The 20333-nt window shown below is 35.8% G+C and overlaps 1 protein-coding gene across 1 annotated transcript in view; it reads left to right on the top strand.

Moving 5' to 3' along the window:
* Nucleotides 1-5459: 5459 nt before the first annotated feature.
* The window catches only part of TOP2B (DNA topoisomerase II beta), a 49930-nt gene continuing 35056 nt past the window's right edge, over nucleotides 5460-20333 (top strand). Inside the window, exons 1-8 of the mRNA XM_059819070.1 lie at nucleotides 5460-5468; nucleotides 6311-6484; nucleotides 7173-7263; nucleotides 9865-9928; nucleotides 11162-11307; nucleotides 12086-12183; nucleotides 13606-13818; nucleotides 13900-14073. Coding sequence (XP_059675053.1) covers nucleotides 5460-5468; nucleotides 6311-6484; nucleotides 7173-7263; nucleotides 9865-9928; nucleotides 11162-11307; nucleotides 12086-12183; nucleotides 13606-13818; nucleotides 13900-14073 — 969 coding nt within the window. The remainder of the gene's footprint in view (nucleotides 5469-6310; nucleotides 6485-7172; nucleotides 7264-9864; nucleotides 9929-11161; nucleotides 11308-12085; nucleotides 12184-13605; nucleotides 13819-13899; nucleotides 14074-20333) is intronic.

Here is a 20333-nt window from a genome sequence, read left to right as displayed (position 1 = left end):
AATAACATGTGCCTGAAGGTTTTTCTACAGTTATCTTCTACAGTTTGTTTATTAATCTGAAGATAGTTCAGCAGCGTAAAAATACCTTGCCGTACAATATGGGTTCAGCTGGCTGTAGAACCCATAGGATCTGGAAGGAAGAATCACAGTGCTGTTCTAGGGATGCGATATTTGACATAAAGCCTGAATGGGTTTCAAAGATTTTGTTCATCTGAAGGTTCCATCAGGTTGTGTTGTTCCCTTTCAAAGCAATCTTTGCAATTGGGAAATGTAAGTGTGCTGAGAGCCCAGAATACTTTCACAGCACTCAAACTGGTGATGCAGTAAAGCATTAAAAAGGGCAAGGATATGGGAAACACTGAGTTATAAAGAGGTGCTGCCAGATGCTGATAACCTAAAGTTCTGATGTCAGTACCTCTAACTTTTTGATTTCTTGGCTAGTGGAGGGCTTGTGTATGAGTTGGGTGATGAAGCAGTGGACCAAACACATTTGGTCATTCAGTGACCAAACCATTTCATTCAGTGGTTCCAAGGACCACTGTTCTAAGAATCTGTAGGAAAACTGGCTTAAGTTGTCTTAAATTTTAACACTAATAAATTCCTTTTCCATGAGAGTAATTTTTTCCCCTTCCTTGTCTCTGAATTTTAGATGGAAAAACAGATTCTTAAAAGATTAATTTGTTACCAAAGCATCCATAGGTGTACTTTTTGATACTGGGTAAACAGTATCAAAATTTAGTATTGGAATATAACTTGTCAGTGGATAGAAAACTAAAAAATTTCAGACCCTTGAAAAATTAACAGTAAAATCAGTTAAACTGTCATCATGCATGGGCAGATGTTAGACATTTGCTTTTAAATAAAATAGTAAAGATTAGGATCTGATTGTACTGCTTATGGTATCCAAACCTGTGCCAAATAAAGCAAAACTGTTGCTGTAGTAACTTAATGTAAGTGTAAATGAATTAATATTTAAAACAATATACATAATTTTCTGGTCAGAAGTAATTATAGTAAGCATACATATTTGCACAAAAGTGGTATTCTTCACTTTTCAAAAAGTCTTGTGGAGAAAGCAGATTCCTAAATTTTCATTTAAATCTAGTGTGCTAGTATATTGTGCATTAATAATCCTAAAATAATAATGACGATGCTTTTGTTTAGCTATTTAATAGGAAGATGAAGCTATGTAATTCTAAGAATGTCATTTCATGGTGCAACTAAGCAATCTAATGATACTTGCTGAAAAGTATGGGGTTTTTTAACCCTATCCTCCTAGCTGTATGTTTCTGCTCTTTTTTGTTGCACCAGTACTTGTCTGATTGTCTAGCAAGTTTGTTCAGGAAAATGAGCCAATGGACAACGGATAGCTTCTAGTTGATGAAAAATGGGGGGAAGGCTCTGTTTGCTCCTTGAACTGGCTTATTGTGAGGTTGGTTTGATGCCACTAATGGAGCAGAGAAGTAGGGGAGGAGGGAAGAAAGAAGGAATTTTTCCCTTTTGGCAGCAATTAACTGTTGTATTTTTCTGTAACGGGGAAATCTGACCATCCTCAAGCTATTCTATAACTGAATCATCATAACAAAACTCTATGTAATGTGATGCTTTCAGAGTCCAGAGCAAATTGTCCAAACAGGAGATAAAAAATTTAGGAATTTAAAATAAATACATTAGTTTCACTGGAGTGAGACTAGTTCTGGGCGAGTTTACTGGAAACTTCTTCATATGATCAGCTTTGGGGAGGATACGATAGAGACATTTAGTTCGTGCCACTAATGGTATGCAGTGGTCTATGGAAATGTGCTGTGGTAACAGGGAACTGTTACTTTTGTGTGTTTTCATTTTGGCAGGAGAGCCAAACCATTTGTTAAACACAGCAGGAGAGTGATTTATTTTGAAACTCCCTCCAGTTTTGTTTTTTCTTTGGGAAAATTGCAAAATGTTTAGGTAACAATGTATTCATCATCTATTTTTCTAAGGCAAAAAGAGGCCATTATGATCCAATATGTAACACCATACTACAGTCAAGTGCATGTTATCCATAGAACTACCTAGCAATTACCATATTGCACCTATAAACTTTTTTGAGGTGTAGCATATCTTCTCCATAAGTGGCAGTTTTGTTTTGAACTGTAAGTGGTAGAAAATCTACCACATCCTGGATTTAATTACTTACTTAACCTCCCTAGGTTTTACAGCTTAATTACACTCAAAATTTACTGTCTTGTCCCACTAAATGTGCTTATCCTACACTTTATTTAAGGGAATGTAGGATTAAGTCTGTGTAAGTGGGAAGAAACATTAACATTTTTCAGGGTTTTTTAACTTCTTGCAACAGTGTGACATTCAGCTCCTTAAATAAAAGTAAAGCTTCTACTTAAAGTGAGGAGTCAAACTGAAAGATGTATATTCCAGTTATGGCAACATTGAAACTTACGATGAAACCTACATTATTCCTTGTAGGTTTACATTTTATTGTCTATTTAAATAGGAATAGCTTTTCTCTGGGGCTGCCAAACTGTCCAGATCAAATGTGTATTAAGATTTAGCATGTTGAAGTACATCTGTTTGCAGCGTAAGTAACCGAACTCAGCATGGTGACTCAACATGATTTTGAAACGCAAAGGAAGATGACTTGACCCAGTTTTCATTAAAAAAAAAAAAAGCCAATAAAAATCTCTGACATAATATGGATGTCACGCATGCTTTGTTATATGCAGAAATTTCAATGGAGGAGACTGTAAGAAGAAAAAAAAATAAAGCAAAATGTGAAGAAAGAAGATGCCAAAACCAAATATGTGAGTTCTTAGGTTGAAGGTAGACAGTAAAAGTCTTGTTGCCAAACTTTCATTTATTAAAGGCTACTTGGGTGTTCTGACTATTGAGATCGCAAAAGGGAAGAATGACTACAGCTTTCACACAGTACTAGATAAATTTATAGCAAAAACAACTCCTAAAGAAAAACTCTGTAGTCATTGCAGTTATACTGGAGAAAGCACTTAGCGTAATAAAACATGGTTGTGATAGCATGCACAATAGTCTTGATGTAGTAAACTGAGCAGCAACTGCCATCAACAGAGAATCAGTATGTTTTTTCCATACAGTTACCACTATGCTGGGTTTGTTAAGAGTGTCTAAGATGCTCATTACATCTGAGGTCACAGTATGAGGTGTAACTGCATGTCTGTAAAGAAGGATGCACAGTGCAATAATTACAGCATTCCAAACTACTTCAGGTTGGTCATCTTGTTGACTTACGTGTATATGGATGTGTATATTTGTCATCAGTCTGGAGGGTTAGAAAGTCTGAAAGACTATCAAGGATCTGTAAAGTCTTGAATGTCACAAGAATGTTAGGAAAGTCAAACACTGTCAAAAAAAAAATTAAAAATTGGCAACAGTAAGATTGCAAACCACACCCTGAAAATTGGGTAACCTGTTAACAAACAAACAGAAAGCAGACTTACTGTGAAACAGAAGACTTAAGCCCTTTGTGACTCTTCGTTAATTCTCTTTAGGGGTTTTCTCATGAAACAACAGCTGGTGCTGTTTTGAGGAGTGTTATTGGAGCTCTAACAATATGAAGATCTTTCATACAAGACAGAATACAAAAGGCATTCTTGAGACAATTCCAAAATATACAGAAGAGATTGTCAGTTTAACAACACTGCAGTTTCATGCTTGCTCAGTTTAAAAGAAAAAAAAAAGGGGGGGGGGGGGGGGGCGGACTTTCCTGCTATATTTACTTGCATTTTAAGTAGTAGAAACTCAGCAGATGAAAGCACTTTTAACTTTATATTTATTTTACGTTATCAAGGAAAACATAATGGAAAGCCTGTGGAGGATGTTTTTGTCCATAGATCTATGTCATGGATTTAGTGATGAAGATTTTCTTTTTTGGGATGAGTTCTAAACATCACTTGAACTCTAAAAAATCTCCACTCAAGACAGAGATGCAAGGATTCAGAGTTGTTCTTCTGTTTCAGAGTACAGCACAGCCCAAAAGGCTTTGTCTGGGAAACTGCAGTTCTGTGGACTTCGGATGCTTGCATGCCTGCATAATAGCATTAGTTTATGTAGTTGAATACTTTCTGACTTTTGTTTTTATGCTTGTGTTTCAATAGTGTGTAAGTTAAAGTTCTGAATGTTTATTACATGAGTATTTTTTGTGTACAGAAGATATACTATACTTGGAGGATTGTACAAATAAAATCTGTCCTGTTCTATGACAATGAAACTTAAACATTTAAGTAGAGCATATTGAAAAGGTGTTTGTGATGTCTTAGTAAAACCTGTAGAATTAAAGTTCTTTAAGACTACTTTTCTCCTTTTTTTTTTTTTTGTAATAATCACTGACCAGGAAGAAAAAATGTTATCCTGATCCTTTGTGTGTTTCCCCCCCCCGCCCTTAAATAATACATAATACTGTTTTAATTAGTGTGTTATAAAAGATAATAGACATAGCTGCCACAGGGAGTAGAGTAACAGAAGATCCTTACTACTGCTGAGTTAAAGCAAACTCACTGTTCCCCAAGAGGTGACACTTCTGCAGGACTAGCTCTTCTTAGGCAGCAAAGTTTGTCTAGGTGTAACCTCTAGTCTCTGTCAACGTGACAACAGTCTGGCAGCAGCATATCAACAGAAGTAGTTTTGATACTATATACGTTCCAACTTACCAGTAAGAAATGTATAGAAGCTTCTCCAAGTTGCCAGTAAGACTTTCACTGGAAAACAGAAATGCATTTCCTAGTGTTGTATTAAAGGCAATGGCTTGTAGGAATCCCTTCCCAATAAGTCTATTCTGTAGTAATTTTTTGTAATCTAGAGGTATGCATTCAGTCACAATAAAATGGACTTTTTCTAATCTACTGACTTCTGCAAACATGTTGTGGGACAACATGCATTGACACAGCTGCAGTTTAACCAGTCATAAGGACTGATTCAAACACTGATAAAAATCAACACACTGGTTGTTGGTTTCTTTTAAGCTGAGCTCTAGTAGAACTATTTGAGATAGGAAAATTGTAGCCTAAATTTATTAGGCTAAGATCTGAGTTCTTATTCTATGTTAACGTGTTACTGAGTTGTGATGCATGCTTAGACCCTAGTCCTCAGATGCTGTACAAGTAGAACTGTTTTAGAGAGCTGTCTCAGAACAATCATAAGAATACAATACTGATGTACATGACAGCTGTAAAATTGGCATGTGATAACTGCCCATCATGTACTTTGCCGACTGTAAAAACCTCTTGAAGCCTAAGAATTGGGAACAAATAGAAGAGAACAAGATTCTGGTGGTCTTTACACCTATAATTCTTTTGCTTTCTATATGAATTGCATTTCCTTTCTTCCCTTCTTTCAACACTTACTTCTACTTCATCTGAGAAACATTTTCTTTTCCTGCTAATCACTGGTCCCTTTAGAACAAGTGAACATAGTAAAACAGTGCTAATAGAACTATGGAACCAGTAAGTGAGCTAAGGGTGACTCCTGTGAGGTATAATGTCAAAGACAATCATAAAGTAAAGCCAGTAAGGTAAGAAAGATGTTAAAAAAAAAATATTTATATACACATGCAGTGAAGCTCATTGGAAGCCTGGACATCCTTCACAGAAATACTTCAATGAAATAAAATTTGTTGCAACTATTAGCAATGCTGCTTTAGTAACAATTCTCATTCCTTTTCTTCCATGTATCAGTTTAATGTATCTGTTTGCAAAGTCCTGTTTCTTTTCTGCTTGCTTAGCTGATCTATAGCTAATCTTTTTAGGGGGGTGGTGGTGGGGTTGTCGCAGTTTAAGACCAAATGACGGTGTGGCAACTAAATTAACTCAGATACCAAAACACTTTAATCACACATGCATGTGATTTTGCAACTTCCCTGTTTATTGGGAGATGTGACATTGTCCAGAAGAAAAGTCATGAGAGTTAGTGTTGTGGTTCCAACTCTGCTGCGTGTAATCCTGGTGCAGGATTGTGGGGTCCTCTGGGTTCTTTCCCCCTCTGTTTTGGATGCTGTCAGTTACAGGACTGCATAGTAGAGAATATTTGCTTCTCATTGGGCCTGTTCAGGTTTACTCAGCACCAAACAATTGGCTGTTGTCATCAATGGTGCACACATTCTGCTTGTCTCAAAGTTTCTCTAAGTATGTGTTTCATAGCATTTCCGTAAATAAACTAGAAAAATGTAATTTAAATGTAATTTAAAAAAAAATTTAAAATGTAATTTAAATCTCTGTCAGGTTTTGTTTATATCTTGAGAGTGACAGATTGGATGAATGAGGTTGATTGTTGTTGGGGTTTTTTTTAGACATTATTTGATAATCAGATCAATGCTTCAAAAAAGGAAGACTCAGAAAGCATTAATAAAAATGACACTTCAAAGAAGATGTCTGTTGAGAGAGTTTATCAGAAAAAGACTCAGCTTGAGCACATTCTCCTCCGTCCAGACACCTACATTGGGTCAGTTGAACCATTAACTCAGGTAAGTGTCACTAAGTTTACAGTCTTAATAGTTTTTGTTGTTTTAATGAGGAAATTACTATTCTGTTTAATAAATAGGCAAATCTCTACTTTTCTGAGTAGTCTGAATTATCATGCTAAAAACTGTGGTCATGTTTATGTATGCATGTGTAGGAAGGGGTCAAGGGAAGACTTTTTTTAAAGCAGTGCTTGGTTCACCTGAAAAAAACATGCTCAGAAAATGTTGAAGTTCAGTCAAAACATAAACACACACCTACGTGTGTAAACACGTAGTTATGTGTGTATATGTGTGTGTTTACAAACATGCCTGTATGCACAAAAATATAGATACGTATTTGTAAGTAGTATTTGCTCTACGTCCAAAAATGCTTTGGTCTGTTTAGGTAGAGAACAGAGAATTTAAGCCTCCTGCTGGTACTTTTTTCAGCTGTTTTTATGAAGTTGCAAATTGCTTTGAACTTCACTGTGTATACTGTTGGAGTTCCTCACCAAGCAGTAAATAATGGATTTTCATTATGGAAATCCTTGTGGGTACAGTTGTAATTTTTGCCAAACTTCTGCTTTTGTCTCATATGACAGCAGGAATCAGATTGGAAGAGTAAAGTTCCTGAAGTAAGTAGATCTTATAGAATCGTAGACTGGTTTACCAAGACAAGTAAATATTTTTATTTTATTTTGCTTACGTGTAGTCAATGTGGGTTTATGATGAAGATGTAGGAATGAATTGCAGAGAAGTTACCTTTGTTCCAGGCTTGTACAAGATCTTTGATGAAATCCTTGGTAAGTATTTTTAACAATAATACTGCTTTAACATTATGGAGTACACACTTTTCTGAGAACTCTCAAAGCACATTAATTTGTATCTAAGTTTAAATCACAGACTTAGAGTCCCACTAAAAGTGCACGAAAATTTTAGTGCATTCTGGCACTACGGAACAGTTTAAAGAGGGAAGAGTGTTTTCAGTTGAACTTGTAAGACAGTGCAAATATTTGTTACTGAATGTCTAAACTAGATCATTTTTTATGATCAATATTGTTACCAGATTTTTAATCTGCAAAGTTGATCAGGGCCACAGTTTTAAGTAACATTTGAAAGAAGATTATTCTTCTGAAAGAAGACAAGTAAAAGTTGTCTAAGTGTTAACTTGGATCATCATCTCATGAATCATTAAAGCTACCTCCTTCTGTACAGAACGATGGTGGCGATGGTGATTCTTACATGGATCGTTTCTAGACTTCAGACAGTTCTAAAATGAATAAGTATTATACTGCCATTTAAAAGCATGGTGACTGAGGCACAAACAAATTATTCTTAGAAAATTCTGTTGTAAGTCCCTGAGTCACTATGACTTACTAGTTTATGATACTCTTTTGGTGACAGGCACACATTGGAGACTAACCAGCAGTAGAGATGTGCAACATCTGAACAGTGTGCTGAACTGATATTTTGGGTTAATTGACAGGAATTCTTGGGCTAATCAGTTTTTATGAAGTTATGTTGTAAGGATTGGTGGGATTACGTGATAAACTAAATTATGGTCTATTGAAGTCAATGGAAATTTTTTCATGACCTTCATTGGGTTCAGCACTTACCCACACCTCTAAAACTGTGCTTTACAGCATTGCTGTCTTGGAGGCAATAAAGACGGTATCTTGGCCAAGTGGAAAAGAAGGATTTTTTATTTTTGTTTTTACTTAATTAATTACTTAATTTGAGAAATATAGGAATGAAAATCTTTTGTCACTTCTTTTTTGAGTGCTGCCTCATAGATGAAATTTACGGGCTTTTCACAGGAGGGAGTCACTTCCATCTTGTCTCATTCCAAAGCAAAATTGTTATCATATCATTATTGTAGTACTGTATGGCTTATTGCTTCTTCATGTAGCATTGAGAAGTGCTCCACAGAGTGTGGTTTGAGAGCTAGGGGGTCAGTGTAATAACATTATGAAAATTGGACATTGTAGCTGTGCATACTTTTTAATGAAACTGTACTTAATGAGTTTAGCAAAAGCACCTTGAAATATCTGATCATATATTGAGATCCTTAAAATCTATTGAGATATTTTAATTTTAATGGATTTATCTTCATGTCACAGAATCACTAGGGTTGGAAAAGACCTGTAAGATCATCAAGTCCAACCATCAACTAACACCACCATGCCCATTAAACCATGTCCCACAATGCCTCGTCCACACGTTCCTTGAACACTTCTAGTGATGGTGACTGCACCACCTCCCTGGGCAGCTTATTCCAGTGTCTCACCACTCTCTCAGTAAAGAAATTTTTCCTAATATCCAGCCTAAACCTCCCCTGGTGCAACTTGAGGCCATTTTCTCATGTCCTGGTGTTTTGGGGTTTTATTTTGATCTGTTTCATGGGTGATGAGACAAATACTGAAAATGATTGTAATGTGTTTTCATGGTTAATGGCCATAGTTGCATTTCTGATATCTGTTGTTTGTAGATAATATACATTGGAGTGCAGTTTAATTAAATTCTGATCAAATGTTAACTTCCAGTTATCCTTCTTTTGATCCTAAACTGTGTAAACTGTGTAGGAACTGGCTTACAACTGTTAGTTATAAGTCTCACAGGCTCTTTAGAGATAAATTTTGCTGCAATCAAAGCACTCCTTTATGGATGTGACTTTTTCAGGATTGGATTTCAGTGGCAAAAGGATGTGTAAACTGATCTGGTGATACATATAATTTCCTAGGGTTTTTAACGTACATAGTGTAATATGTGTAATATCCAAACAAGTGCAGCAACAGAAGAATGAAGTGTTCAGTATGTTAAGAAAAGTTATGAGAACAGGCTCACAAAATACACTTCTATATTTATTTCTAAGATAGTCTAACTGCTAGAAATAGAGTCAGTAATTATAAGAAGGTTGAAAAATATATTTTTGCAGATACTTGGTCATATTTATAGACTTCAGTAATAAGATACAGAATCACACAATGATAGGGGTTGGAAGGGACCTCTGGAGATCATCTAGTCTAACTCCGCACCAGAGCAGGGTCATCTAGAACAGATTGCACAGGAATGCATCCAGGCGAGTTTTGAATATCTCCAGAGAAGACTCCACAACCTCTCTGGGCAGCTTGTTCCAGTGCTCTGCCACCCTCAAAGTAAAGAAGTTCCTCCTCATGTTTAGATGGAACTTCCTATGACCAAGTTTGTGCCCGTTTCCTCTTGTCCTGTCACTGGGCACCACTGAAAAAAGACTGGCCCCATCCTCCTGGCACCCACCGCTTAAGATACCAGATTAAGAAATACCTGGACCATTGTAACTGGAATATGTATATAACCAGTTTTACAGATCAAGTAATTAATTATTTCTCCTAGAAAGTGTTAATTTGTGCTACTTTGTTTCATAGTAAATGCTGCTGACAATAAGCAGAGGGACAAGAATATGACTTGTATTAAAATATCCATTGATCCGTAAGTAAAAGCATGTTTTAATTTACTTTCCCTGCCAGTGCTATTGTAGTTCAGATTTGTACAAATTATTTTACTAAATTAAATTGTATTTTTTTAAAAACAAAATAATATTTTTGGAATTATTTCCATTAGCTTCATATTTTAAGATGAAAAGATGAATTAAAAGTAGTTAACAGTAAGTACTACCATTCTGAATTTATAGTAATTTGCTTTCCTAAATCACTTGTTAATGTTTGATTGAATGAAACTTAAACCCAGAAGATTATAAAATTCATGATTAGGTGAAAGCTTGGCAGTACATAACTATAACCAGCCAGGTTACTTATAAATCATAAATACGAACCTTGAGGTTTTGAAATGTAATTTTGCACCTCTTCAACTTCTGTGTTAACTCTTTTAGCATTAGGATAAGGTTGTGTTTTAATTAGTCAGCTGTATCGCACTGAAACTGCAGATTGCAAATATGTCATTATCACTGTTTTTCCAAATTGAATACTTAAAGAGATATTTCTTAATGAGAAGTACTGTAGTTAAATAGATGTTGATTGGGTTCCTTTAGTAGTACCTTTTCAGTGATGTTTAACTGAATAATAAATGTTTTAGAGACCTAATTTTTGCACCTAATCTTTATCAGTATCTGTAGACCAATGTGTTTTTATCATGGAGTGGGACGGAAATGGTAGTGTAAATCTGCCTGACCTCTCATGATTTTGAACTCTCTCATAGTCCGAAATGAAAATTCTATACGAGAGCTACAAGTATTAACGATACCACATGTTGATGGATTTCGGCATTGATGCATAAAGTAAATTACAAAGTTTATCATAACTGGGAAATAGCAAGTTTTAAGCAGATGATAACTTGGCTGTGTCTGGGTGGATTTCAATGAAACCTAAAAAGCTACGTCTCTGACTTAAGTATAATTCTGTTACTAAACTTCAGGATTCTGTTGCAGGTCATGTTGATAGTGAAAGCTCTTCAAGCAGATTTTTGGGGGTTATTTTTATGAGGCAAAATACTGACATGTATGGGCAATTATGCTCCTTCTTCTAAGACATCTAATAAGCACAAAGAAGTGGGTTTTTATAATTAAAATTGATAGTGCTGTGACTAAACTTGTTAAGAATATGGTCTTCTATTATATTTTTTGTGGTTATTTAAACAGTTAAAATGTATGCAGGAGTCTATTTTCAAGATTACATTAATTGGCTTAATGTCTTCGCTATTTTGTAGGGAATCAAACATTATCAGCATATGGAATAATGGAAAGGGTATACCAGTTGTGGAACACAAAGTAGAAAAAGTATACGTACCTGCTTTAATCTTTGGGCAGCTGCTAACATCCAGCAACTATGATGATGATGAGAAAAAAGTTACAGGCAAGACTACTTACACATTTTGTTTTATTCAATTAAGCCATTGTTTGCTTTTCAGTATGCTTTCTCTTATTACTCTTTCTCTTCCTATTCTGTTTCATAACAGATGATCACTTAGTCACCGTTACTGTAGCTCTGTTAGAGTAAAATGACTTAAAGAAAAAAAAAATCTTACTTTTTCTTTTTTAATATCATTGTTTACAGAAACTTTACATTTACATCTTTAATATCAGTACTCGTTATTCAGTAACAAACAACATATTTTAATTATAATGTATGCAAGCATTTAAACATTTATGCTCTTGAAATAAAAGGAAAAAATAAATTTAATAAATTAGGATATGACCTATTATCCTAAATGTGAAGTAACCCTAATTTAGATCATGAATGAAAGTTAGTTCTGTTCTATCCTACCCTATATATTTTGCCTGTATTATGACATATGGTTGCAGAGTGATTTGGATCTGATCGTGACCTAGTCTTCAGCTGATCAGGGTGTTGAGGTCACTTGCCTTTCAGCAAGCAACTGGTAGAGCAACATAAGGGAAGCAATGGGAGCATCCTGGCCTTGGGGGGAGGAGCAAACTGCTCATTTCTGAGGCAGAAGCAGTTGCACCCGTTTGGAGGTAGTGTGAAACTCCATCTCTGGCATCCTTTGATAGCTGTTGACACATGGCCCAACTTTTGTCTGATATAGGAACATTTTATTTCATTGGCATACTCTCTGCATAGCATAAATATGGTCCTGCTGTAGAAAACTTACTATACATTGTTTTTTCAGGTGGACGCAATGGCTATGGTGCAAAACTTTGTAACATATTTAGTACAAAGTTTACAGTTGAAACTGCTTGCAAGGAATACAAACACAGCTTCAAGCAGGTATAGAAGTGATCTGAACTTTTTTCTTTTCTTTGCTGTAATTATAAATTTAAAATTTAACATGTTTTCTATATTTCATGAAATGACTCATTTAACATTCAAATAGATGTGTAGAGTTTGCAGGCTAGGTAGTTCAGTCAGTAAAATCGGTAATTCTGTGTATTAGAATTTAGGTTTTTTTGGTTAAGTAGTATTTTTCTTGGGAGTGTTAAGTGACTAAAAATGAAAAACAAATTTCTTCTGTTAAAACTGAAGTGTATTCCTGTGCATGTGAAAAGCAATATATTTAAATGAAACATTTTGTAAATGCTGTTATATAATTTGTCAAAAAATCTTTCTACTTCGCTGTGCAATTATCTAGATTTTTTTATAGTCTTAAGAAAAAGATTTTTCAATGTTTATGTCGTGAATGTCATTAGCCTAGCTGGACTTTGGTGCAAACCCCCCTCCCTCCCCATTTGTATCCATTGCTCATTGTTATCATTGTTAGCACACAGGCCAAGGATTGAATGTAATCTGATCTACTGTGTACAGTTTTGAGATGGCCACCTTTCTAAAAGTTTGAAGAACTTTGTTAGAGTATTAACCAAAGTTCCTTGGCTTTGGAGTCAGTTGGTGGCTTCCTTCTCTTTTTCTGGGCAAGTAATTAATTTCTGGTTATGCTGTCATGTCACTACGTTAAAACCATTGAAACATATTTTTCCTATCTCTTTAAAAATGTAATATTTTCTGCTGACTGTCAAAAAGCAAATTAATATTGGTTTGAGTGTACTTTTTGAAAATGACATGCTTTATGACTTAGAAAAATTGCTATGTTTTCCAGTATTTTCAAAAATTGTGAAAATTTAATACAACTGAACTTTGATATATGCTGTGAGTAGGCGTTCTGCTTGGTCTTATAAATGTGCCTGTGTTCTTAAACAGGGAACAATACCAAGACTCCTGAGTCAAGGCTGAGCAAGTTGGTTTGTCAAGAAGCATGCTTTGGTACACTGCACAGCCACTAAGATGCTATCTCAGAGATGACCGAGTCTCTGCACAGGGACTAATAAGCTTCTTTATAGAAGTGTATATAGATTGAAAGCATTAAACTGATGGGCAATAAGGACTGTTTAGCTAGCTCACTTGTATCTAGTTTAGTCAGTTCTGTGGTGGGCTCTATTCGCATTAGAATACGTTCATCGACGTAATGATACCTGCATATTTACAGAAACCACAAACCTACTGTTGCTGATGCTTTTGCAAATCTTGGTAAAGCAATTAATTTTTTATGCATAGTGTTTTACCAGAGGAGGCTTCTAAAAGAAGTCTTTGAGCTTTTCATTGTGTAGCTGTTGCAATCCTAGCATAGCTGGAAAATGGAACAAAGGAAGAGGATAACATATGTTTTAAACTAACATCTAAAATGTTTTGTTTCCAAAGACTTGGATGAACAACATGATGAAGACCTCTGAACCCAAGGTTAAGCATTTTGATGGTGATGACTACACATGCATTACATTCCAGCCAGATCTATCTAAATTTAAAATGGAAAAACTTGATAAGGATATTGTGGCCCTCATGACAAGAAGAGCATATGATTTGGCTGGGTCATGCAAAGGAGTCAAAGTCATGTTGAATGGGAAGAAATTACCTGTAAGAGCCTCATTTAAAATATTTTAAGTGTACTGAGTATTTTATGCAAAGAATGGTAATTGTTATCTGTATCACTCATAGGTAAATGGATTTCGCAGTTATGTTGATCTTTATGTAAAAGACAAACTGGATGAAACTGGAGTTGCGCTCAAAGTTATTCATGAAGTCGTGAATGAACGATGGGACGTGTGCCTCACTTTAAGTGAAAAAGGGTTTCAGCAAATCAGCTTTGTAAATAGTATAGCTACCACAAAGGTGAGTAGTTATATTAAATGACAAAAAATGTAAATGATAAAAATGTGTGCTAAGGTTATGCCCAGTCAGATATTTGATAAAAAATACATCGGGGTTACTAAAAATAAATAGGTAAGATAATCCTTTGCATGAGAGGAGCTGGCAGAGCAATTGAATGCAATCAAAATACATTCATAGCAGTATTTCTGAATATGCACTAGTTTTTAAAACACTAGTAATCATTATCAGTGATACTGATGTCTTATGTGAGCATACATGGTATTGATAAAATATAAAATTAATGGAACTATTTTATTCCTTCCTTTTTAACACATTGTAATAAAATAATTCTGAAATTAAGTTAAAAAAATGTACAAACCCCTTTAAAGCTAGTAGTAGCAAGTTTTGGAGGGCAAAAATGGCTTTTGGTGTTCTTGAAAAATGGCTTTCCATTTATTGCTTTATGATGTATAAAACTGGCCTGAAATGTTGAGATTAATTTTCTTTGTGTTCCTATACAAGGGGATCTAGGTGTTCACTGTACTTATTAGCAACTATAGTAGTAGTGAAATGGTATCATAGCAAATCTTCAGTTATGATGAAGCAGCAATATGCTCAGAATACTAAAGTACAATCTTTGTGCTTTTCAAATTGCTGGTGTGGTCAGGCACCAAGGCAATCACCTGAAATCAACTAGTGTAACTCTCATTTATGCCAGTTTGGTGTGGCCCAGGTTTAGGGATCTGAGATCCACCATGGTGAATGAAAGTCTTTGTCATTTCTACTCTTCACAAATTGCACCAGATGAGTGATCTAACAACAGTTAAGCAATTCTAGTGATTGGTGAGGCTGGTTTTAGGGAATCTTAACGATGAGCTTTCCCAACAGATGAGAAAGATTAGAATATGTAATCAGCACTTAAAATACCCTCCTTGCTCAGATCTTTTAGAAAAGAGTCAAACAGAAGAAATTTCTCGTGGTAGTACAAGTTGTTCATAAGCACCAATGGTTACACTAAGTGGGGTCCCTAGTCTAGGCAGGTGCCCAGAAGTATCAGTGTTAATCTCAGTGGTAGATGATGTGTAGCCAGTGTTTTGGCAGTATATAATTTTTACTACATAACTTCTTCCAGAGTAATTTTCAGTGTAGCTGAACCAGCGTTCAGTGGTATGGGGGATAGTTTATTTCATTGTAGAATATTTACTTTCTAAGTGTGCATTTTAATTAAATGCTTATCTGATACTTGTCAAAACTATGGATAATGAATGTATCTGGTAGTTGAAAGGTTAAAACTTAGTTTTAATTCAGGCCTCTTTATGCAACATAAGGAAGAAAAATAGCATCACCTTAAAGATGTATACAATACCTTTATGAAGAAGCTGACAACGTAGAGAAACTTAGTAATGTTTGATAATCAGGTGAAGAATATGTATTTGAAAAAAATGAATACTTATTGACTGCCAAGTTAAATATATTGCGTACCCTTACTCAAAAGATTTTGAATTTGACTCCTTGGGATCAATTGTCACCCATCATGCAGTTACACATACATTGTTATCATATATTCTTTAAGAAAAGTCATAGAAAAAGTACTGTGTATTCTTCAAAGGTAAGTGTTGTAATTTCTAGTTTTTCCCACTCTCCCGATCCATGCCTTATGTGTGTGACTGGATGTGGAATGTTCGGGCCGGTGAACCACCTCACCAGCAATTGATGTGCAACTACCCACTGATGAGACATAATGGCTAGTAACTAACTGCGTCAACTGCCTGTCCCCTTATCTGCTAACAGGTGAGGAGCTCATTTCAGCTGTTTTTTGGTTATTTATCACTGTTTGCTGAAAGCTTTTCATTTCTGTTTCTGGATAAATTTCACCCAGTCATAACTTCCCTTCCACCTTTTTTAAACTTGCTTTAAATTCCAGACAAGTTTTTTTTAGGTCGATGCGTTTTTTTGAGGGGTGTGTAGAAGGTCAGGCAGTATGTTGAGGCACAACTCCCTTGTTTTGTTTTTGTAAATTTGTTACCTTGGTCAGGTCCCCATTTATTCACAATTTTTCCACAGTAGACCACCACAGAATTCGACTTCAGGCTCTGAGGCAGCATTTGAAAGAATGTTTGTAGCTATTACAGTTGTGCAGATAACCTTTTGGTGAGACTTGTATATAAACTGATTACACATGGTCTTCTCAAGTTCTCAATTTCAAATAGTAGCTGTAGTAGAAATTGTAGTAGAAACTTCAGTTCTTAACATAGCAATCTAATGATATTTTTAATATGGCAGCACTGCTAACTGTAATACCACTAATCATTTTAGCAGAAATGCTCAGCTAATATAGATGCAGTGCCAGATAATAGATGAGAGTGAAGGGAGCATCCCAACCTGTTAAAATTTGCTGGAGCTCAGCAAGAAATTCAGGACCATTCTAGAGCTTGATGTTTTCAGATTTATTCTAATAAAATAAACATAATAGAAAACAAATGCAAAAGAAAATAGGATTTTATTTGCATAGCTAATTCAATGAAAATTTCAAATTTATAATTAGCTTCTGGATTTTTTTGCGATGTGAACCATCTATCTGTCCATAGAATTTAAATATGGCTTACCTCGTAGTTAATTGAGGCTGTTGGCTGCTGCTGCTGATATGACTAGAATGTATATAGGAGCCAGTCTAAGCTTCATTTTTAAGATTTTAGTTGTTACCATTTTGTTAGACGTCTTTACATCCTGAAGTTTGCAAGACTGGGATTCAGTGATAATGGTTACCTTCTGGGAGAAGAAGGTTATGTAGTTTTAGTGCTCTTTCTCATAATATAATAGTCGTAATAATAATTGACAGCCCTCTAGATTTAGAGGGTAATTTTCTTTTTCTGTCTTGTATTAAAATGTACTGACAGTTGGGGCAGTTATAGGCTGTTATGCTTCTATAGTGGGTAAATGTGCCACCTACTGGTGAGATGGTTGAAAGGTTCCCAACTTTGAGCTCTGAACATCCCTCACTCAATGCTACACACTAAGAATGGACACAGGAATGGGGAACTGATATAGTAACTAATATCTTCTAAGAACAAGAATTACTGGTAAGTAGCTAATTTTTGATGTGTCAGTTTCACAAAATACTTGAAGTGCTAAAATTGCCAAAAAAATTTCTAAAGTTGTAAACACAGTAATATACCAAGATATTCCCGTAAGCATAAGTTTTCAGTAATGTGATGAGTAAAAGTAATGCACTTTCAAATTGCCATTCAAATGTAGAATGTTCTTTAAAACATGTTATTTGATATTTTTGTGTACTAGCTTTTCTTTACAGTTTGGAAATGGTTTTATTTTTCTTTAAAGTGTCAGTATGTTGATGTATCAACTTTCACTTGAACTCTGCTATGCTGAAACACTGTCATCCGTATGTGAATAAAAACTGTTGTGTTTTAATTTTGGTGGGTTTTCTTCTTTGTTTGATTGTTTTGTTGTTTTTCTTCAGAAGAAATTCCCTGAAAAAAATACTTGTATGCATGGTGCTTCTAAAACACACTAGTGGTTTGTGTTGCTGTTTAGTAGGTGACTCTAGAGACTGACAGAAACCATAGATGGTTTCTTTGAAGTGCAAGTACTTGTTTTGGTTATGACTAATAATATTTACCATCTTAAGCTATTTTTTTACCTCCTCTCTTTTTTTATTCATCTCTACTTTCTACATGAAGTTGAGAACACAGCTACTATCTCCCGTCAATTCACTCACTTTACATCATCTTCAGTCTTTTCAGATGCATACTCTGCCTTAAAATGTAGAATCCTAACTTTTGGTTTTTGCTTGCTAGTTCTTTTCCTCTGTCTTTTTGGCTGCTGTTTTCTCTTGGTTTTGTTGTTTTCCATTTCTTATTTCTTAGCTATCCTGTACTTCCTCATACCCATCAAAAGCTTTTTTTCCTCCTCAGTTTTGTTTTTAAAATAGCTTTAAAGAAGGAGCCTTTTTTTGTTTGCTACCTGATGATGAATGTCTCCATAAACATGTTTTCTTAATTTTTCTAATTTTCTAATTTTGTACCTTTTTGTCTATAAATTTAAAGGAAGGCATTTGAATAATCAAGAATGTAAACAGCTTTCAGATATCCAGGGCTTTAGGACTGTTTATATTTTTGACATCTTTCTGAAGAAAGCCTGCCATTTTACCTGTAAGGGAAGTTGTGTCACCTTGGACTTTTAAATATTTAAGCATATTTATAACCATTGGTTTAGGCAATTTCTGTACTCATTGTTCCATAGAATTAAAGACTACAGGATACATACCTTCAAATACTAGTTGTTCTTCCTAATCTGGAATGTTTTATCTATGATACAAGCTTCTGCTTTTTTAGTGTGTTCCCTCAAGCTTCTGTTCTAGGGCCAGTCCTGTTCAATATATTTATCAATGATCTGGATGCAGGAGTTGAAGGCACCATTAGCAGGTTTGCTGATGATACCAAACTGGGAGGTGTTATTGACTCTCTTGAGGGACAGGAGGCCTTGCAGAGCGATCTGGATAGATTGGAGCATTGGGCTATGATTAATGGGATGAAATCTAACAAGTCAAAATGCTGGATTCTGCACCTAGGACAGAGTAATGCTGGCCACAAGTATAAATTGGGAGAGGAGTGGCTGGAGAGCAGCCCTACAGAAAGCGATCTGGGGGCGCTGGTCGACAGCAGGCTCAATAGGAGCCAGCAGTGTGTCCTGGCAGCCAAGAGGGCAAACCGCATTTTGGCATGCATCACAGTATAACCAGCCGGTCAAAAGAGGTGATTATCTGGCTGTATACAGCCTTGGTGCAGCCTCACCTTGATTACTGTGTACAGTTCTGGGCCCCACAATTTCAGAAGGATGCCAAGGTCCTTGAGTGCATGCAGAGGAGAGCAACAAAGCTGGTGAAAGGGCTGGAAGGAGTGTCCTATGAGGAGCAGCTAAGGACTCTGGGTTTGTCTAGTTTGGAGAAAAGAAGGCTGAGGGAAGACCTCCTTGCTCTCTACAGCTTCCTGAGGAGGGGAAGTGGAGAGGGAGGTGCTGATCTCTTCTCCCTGGTATCCTGTGATAGAACTCATGAGAATGGTTCAAAGCTGTGCCAGGGGAGGTTTAAACTAGATATCAGGAAGCGTTTCTTTACCGAGAGGGTGGTCAAACACTGGAACAGCCTTCCTAGGGAAGTGGTCGATGCCCCAAGCCTGTCAGTGTTTAAGAGGCAGTTGGACAAATGCTTTAACTTTTGGTCAGCCCTGGAGTGATCAGGCAGTTGGACTAGATGATCGTTGTAGGTCCCTTCCAGCTGAAATATTCTAGTCTAGTCTAGTCTTTACTAGTGATTCTGATTCAGATTACTTCTGCATTGTAGAATATACCCAATAATTGTTAGGTTTCTTTTACATATGTAAATCAGTAGTCATTGTTAGGATGTAATAGATCTATAATAGACCTTTTGTTCCTGGAAAGCTTGTGTTAAAAGCTTTTATTTTCCAAGCAATTTAATCTCAAAATTACTTGTCTTCTAGCAGTATGTTTTGGGTTTTTTTTGTAGCTGGTTTAAAGTTTAAGTCCAAAAGAATTGCAGCTAGAGAAGGTGATAGCAGCTTTGGGGCTCCTTCTGAACGTGTTCAAATGCTTAGTGCTTCCCTATTTAGACTGGATTTCATCAATAGCAAAACCACTATTTAAACACTGAAAATAATATATGTTTTCATCACCCTGCTGCATTGCGAAGCATGAGTTATATATGGCTTCAAAAAGGTAACTTCTGACTTACTACTCCCAACGTTTAAGTACGTAAGTAAGTATTTCTTCCTCAGGGTCTGTTGTGCTAGGGATCGTAGTTAAGAAGTGTATACGTTGCCTCCACCAAAAGTTTTTGTGCAATAATGGCTTCACTTGAAATACCTAGTTGGAAAGGCCTTAAGCAAGGATAACGAGTACTCAGAGTCCCTCTTTTTTCTAGGGTGAAGGGAAGAACTGTGAAAGGCACTGTGAATGTTTCACTTTCAGCTGTTACGGTGCAATGGAGGAAGAAAATCCTATATATTCTTTCCTTTTTTTTTCTTCACTGTGATGATGCAAGAAATTGCTTATAAGCCTTTTTATTTTCTTCTGCATTTGGGCAGTAACTGTAAGGGAGTCCAGCTGACTGCTCTTGTTTGCTACAAGACAGGTGGCAACATGATTATGTAGCTACAAGTTATTGACCTAAGAGGTCAGTTTGCCAGCTTATGGTTAACTTTATGCTTTGTTATGTATCTCTTGTTGCTACATCAGGTATGAATTTG

This window comes from Gavia stellata, chromosome 6 (assembly GCF_030936135.1).
Source record: "Gavia stellata isolate bGavSte3 chromosome 6, bGavSte3.hap2, whole genome shotgun sequence".
NCBI lineage: Eukaryota > Metazoa > Chordata > Aves > Gaviiformes > Gaviidae > Gavia > Gavia stellata.
The sequence above is the reverse complement of the archived record's forward strand: the minus strand, read 5'-3'. Positions and strand labels throughout refer to the sequence as shown.